The sequence below is a fragment of the Triticum dicoccoides genome, chromosome 2B, assembly GCF_002162155.2.
Source record: "Triticum dicoccoides isolate Atlit2015 ecotype Zavitan chromosome 2B, WEW_v2.0, whole genome shotgun sequence".
Lineage (NCBI taxonomy): Eukaryota > Viridiplantae > Streptophyta > Magnoliopsida > Poales > Poaceae > Triticum > Triticum dicoccoides.
In genome coordinates, this window is record NC_041383.1 from 683,593,318 (window position 1) to 683,596,077 (window position 2,760).

Sequence of the window (2,760 nt, forward strand, 5' to 3'; positions counted from 1 at the left end):
CAATCTTCTACATGATGCAGATTTCACTCCATTTTGTTTAAATTCATTTTGTATTCCACGGAACAAGGATCGGGTTTTTTTTTTCAGTTTTGTTGCGCTTAAGAAGAACTTGATCGATGTCACAAAGAACAATGCTCAGGATTTCTTTTCATCCGGCAGATGTAAAATCCTCACCAACATATTAGGTCAAATTTTTTTTATTTCCGCAGATACAAGGTCAAGTTTATAAGAACATATCACAATGCCAAGATGGGCTTTATTTGTGATTTTTATTCAATATTAGCATCATTCTGAAAAAAATACATAAGAGCAACACCATGGCAGGAGCTCTGCCTTAACATCACATCGAAGACTTGCAGTGAAGGAACTAAGCAATCAGATAAACATTGACAATACAATGTTTTTATTCGGTGGTGCTGCCACCAGTCTTGAGTACATATATACCCCTAGTTGATAACTTGATAGTCGATACATAATTTAACCTGTAAAATATGTATCTCATCATCAGCTATCAATATCATACACAATTGTTCCTCTGACAAAGCTATGCAACGCAAATCTGAATCTGTACAAGCCGGGTGCAGAGTTTGCCCTTCTCTCTGTCTCGGGTTGGATCATGCCAGCTGCCTGACAAGAGTTCGCCTGAAGACTTGGGCTTGCCTTGACTTGATTACAGCTAGTTCCTGTGCTTGCTCTGAATGTTCATCTGCTCTCACACAACGCCCTGTAGTGAAGCGCTGGGGAGGATATTGCTGGGACAGCATTGCCTCTTCCTCTCAGGCGCCGATCCGGTTCCGCCTGCTGCCACCACCCTCTTTACGTCCCTGGACTCGCCGGAAGCAGACGACAGCGGAGGAGAAGAGTTGCTCTCGGCGGCGCGCTTCCTCTTAAGATGCCCAGCCGGCAGGATCTGATCCAGGACGTAGGACGGCAGGTCCTTCCTCCGGGTGTGCGAGACCTCCAGCTCCATCCCGGGTCTCCAGAACTCGTACGTGTACACCTCCTGCTTGAACCCCTCCGTCGTCGCGCGTAGGTCGAACGGCACCTGGGGCTGCTGCTGCTGCTGCTGCTGTGGCTTGGACAGGCCCACGAAGAAGGTTGACGTGCAGTGCAGATCATGGGGCTTGGCGACGTAGGCTTTCGGGTTGGGATGGCAGAGCAGCATGCCGGCCGTGGCCACCTCAACCCTGTTCACCAGCTGCCTCAGCCGCGACTCCACCCACCCCTTCCACTCCCGGAGGTCGGCCTCCCCTCCGGCGACCTTCACGTCCACCTGCAGGTAGCTCTTGTACGCCTTGAAGAACTGGAACGGCTGGAACAGCGCGTCCCACCCGCCGGCGCCGCCGGGGCCGGCCTTGAGGATCTCCTGGCAGATGCCGTTGCCGATCTGGAGCTGCTCCGTGATGGTCCGCAGGGTGGCGTGCGAGACGTTGTAGCACGAGTTCATGCATGGGTAGGCCGGCGTGATGACGGGCATGATGTGGCTCTTGTCGCGCGGGTTCCGCCTCGGGTCCCAGACGGGCAGCCGGAGCGCGAGCTCGCCGCCGTCGTCGTGCTCGATGTCCCGTAGCAGAACCGGGTTGGGCCACTTCCACTGCGAGAAGATCTTGAAGAAGCGCGGCACCAGCATGCTCGGCGAGGCGTTGGGGTAGAGCTGGCACACGCGCGCCACCAGGATCGCCCAGCCCACGCCGCCCAGGAATCCCATCACGTTGGAGTAGACGCCCCGCGCCTTGGCCCAGTGCTTGATGCATCGCAGCGTCGTGCGGAAGGCGCCGGCGTCCGGGACGAGCCGCAGGAGCTCGTCGGCGACGCGCACGCCGTTGAGGCTGCGCGCGGAGGCCAGGTCCATGCCGCGGAAAACGGAGCGGTCGCGCAGGTCGAGGTCCCTGGGCACCACGGGGAGGCACACGCTGGCGTAGAGGAGGTCCACCTGCACGCCGTGGAATCGCATCTTGATGACGGGCACGTGCGCGCGAGGCACGGGCTGCAGCTCCGTCACGGCCTCCGTCTCCGCCAATACGCCGCCGAGCACGGCGAAGAAGTCGTGGTCGCGGTCGATGTAGGAGGGGCCGACGACGAGGGCGTCGATGTCGGAGCCGCGGCCGTGCACGCCGAGACGATACGAACCGAACGGAATCAGAAGGGCGGTGGCCTGCTCAGCCATGCCGTCGGGAAACCCTCGCTGAGCGGTGACGCGCTTCACCCACCGGTCGACGATGGCCTGGAGATCGCGCAGCACATCCTCGCGGGCCGCCAGCTCATCGGAGGTCTCGTACAGGCCGGCCTCACGGAGAAGAATCTCTAACTGGCTGGAGCTCTCGTGGTCGGCCGGCGTCGGGCCAACCAGCGAGATCGGCGTCAGCATCATGATCGCAAGATTGTTCTTGTGTTGCAAAGTGAAGGACATGCTCTGATATAATTATATTTATAATAAAAAAAAGTGGAAGGTATTGTCTGGACCAAATTCGTATTCAAACTCGTATCCGAACTTGCCTGTGTTGCATACTTGTGTCTAAGTCGAGGACGTGACCCTTAAAAGGTCTCTCAAAATGGACACAATATTTGTCCGCGGATATAAATATAGAGCCAGTCATCCAACCATTTTCCTTAAACATCCGTCTCTGATTTCTAATTTCTGCAACCCTCAAAATAATTGCATATCAAATCTAGAATGAGTGAAAATATTAAAATGCGACAGTAGATGATATTTAAATATTAAAACTCAACTAAAATTTTAAAATAAAATAGTTAAACTTG

At 54.7% G+C, this 2,760-nt stretch overlaps 1 protein-coding gene across 1 annotated transcript; it reads right to left on the reverse strand.

The window, feature by feature from the left end:
- Window positions 1-712: 712 nt before the first annotated feature.
- Window positions 713-2,368, reverse strand: LOC119361140 (nuclear poly(A) polymerase 4-like). Its single transcript, XM_037626496.1, has one exon. It carries the CDS (start codon window positions 2,366-2,368, stop codon window positions 713-715), a length of 1,656 nt encoding a protein of 551 aa, XP_037482393.1.
- Window positions 2,369-2,760: the final 392 nt, after the last annotated feature.

What these genes read in the sequence shown, in the direction of transcription:
- LOC119361140 (XM_037626496.1), bottom strand. Translation starts at nt 2,368, where the DNA reads ATGCTGACGCCGATCTCGCTGGTTGGCCCGACGCCGGCCGACCACGAG.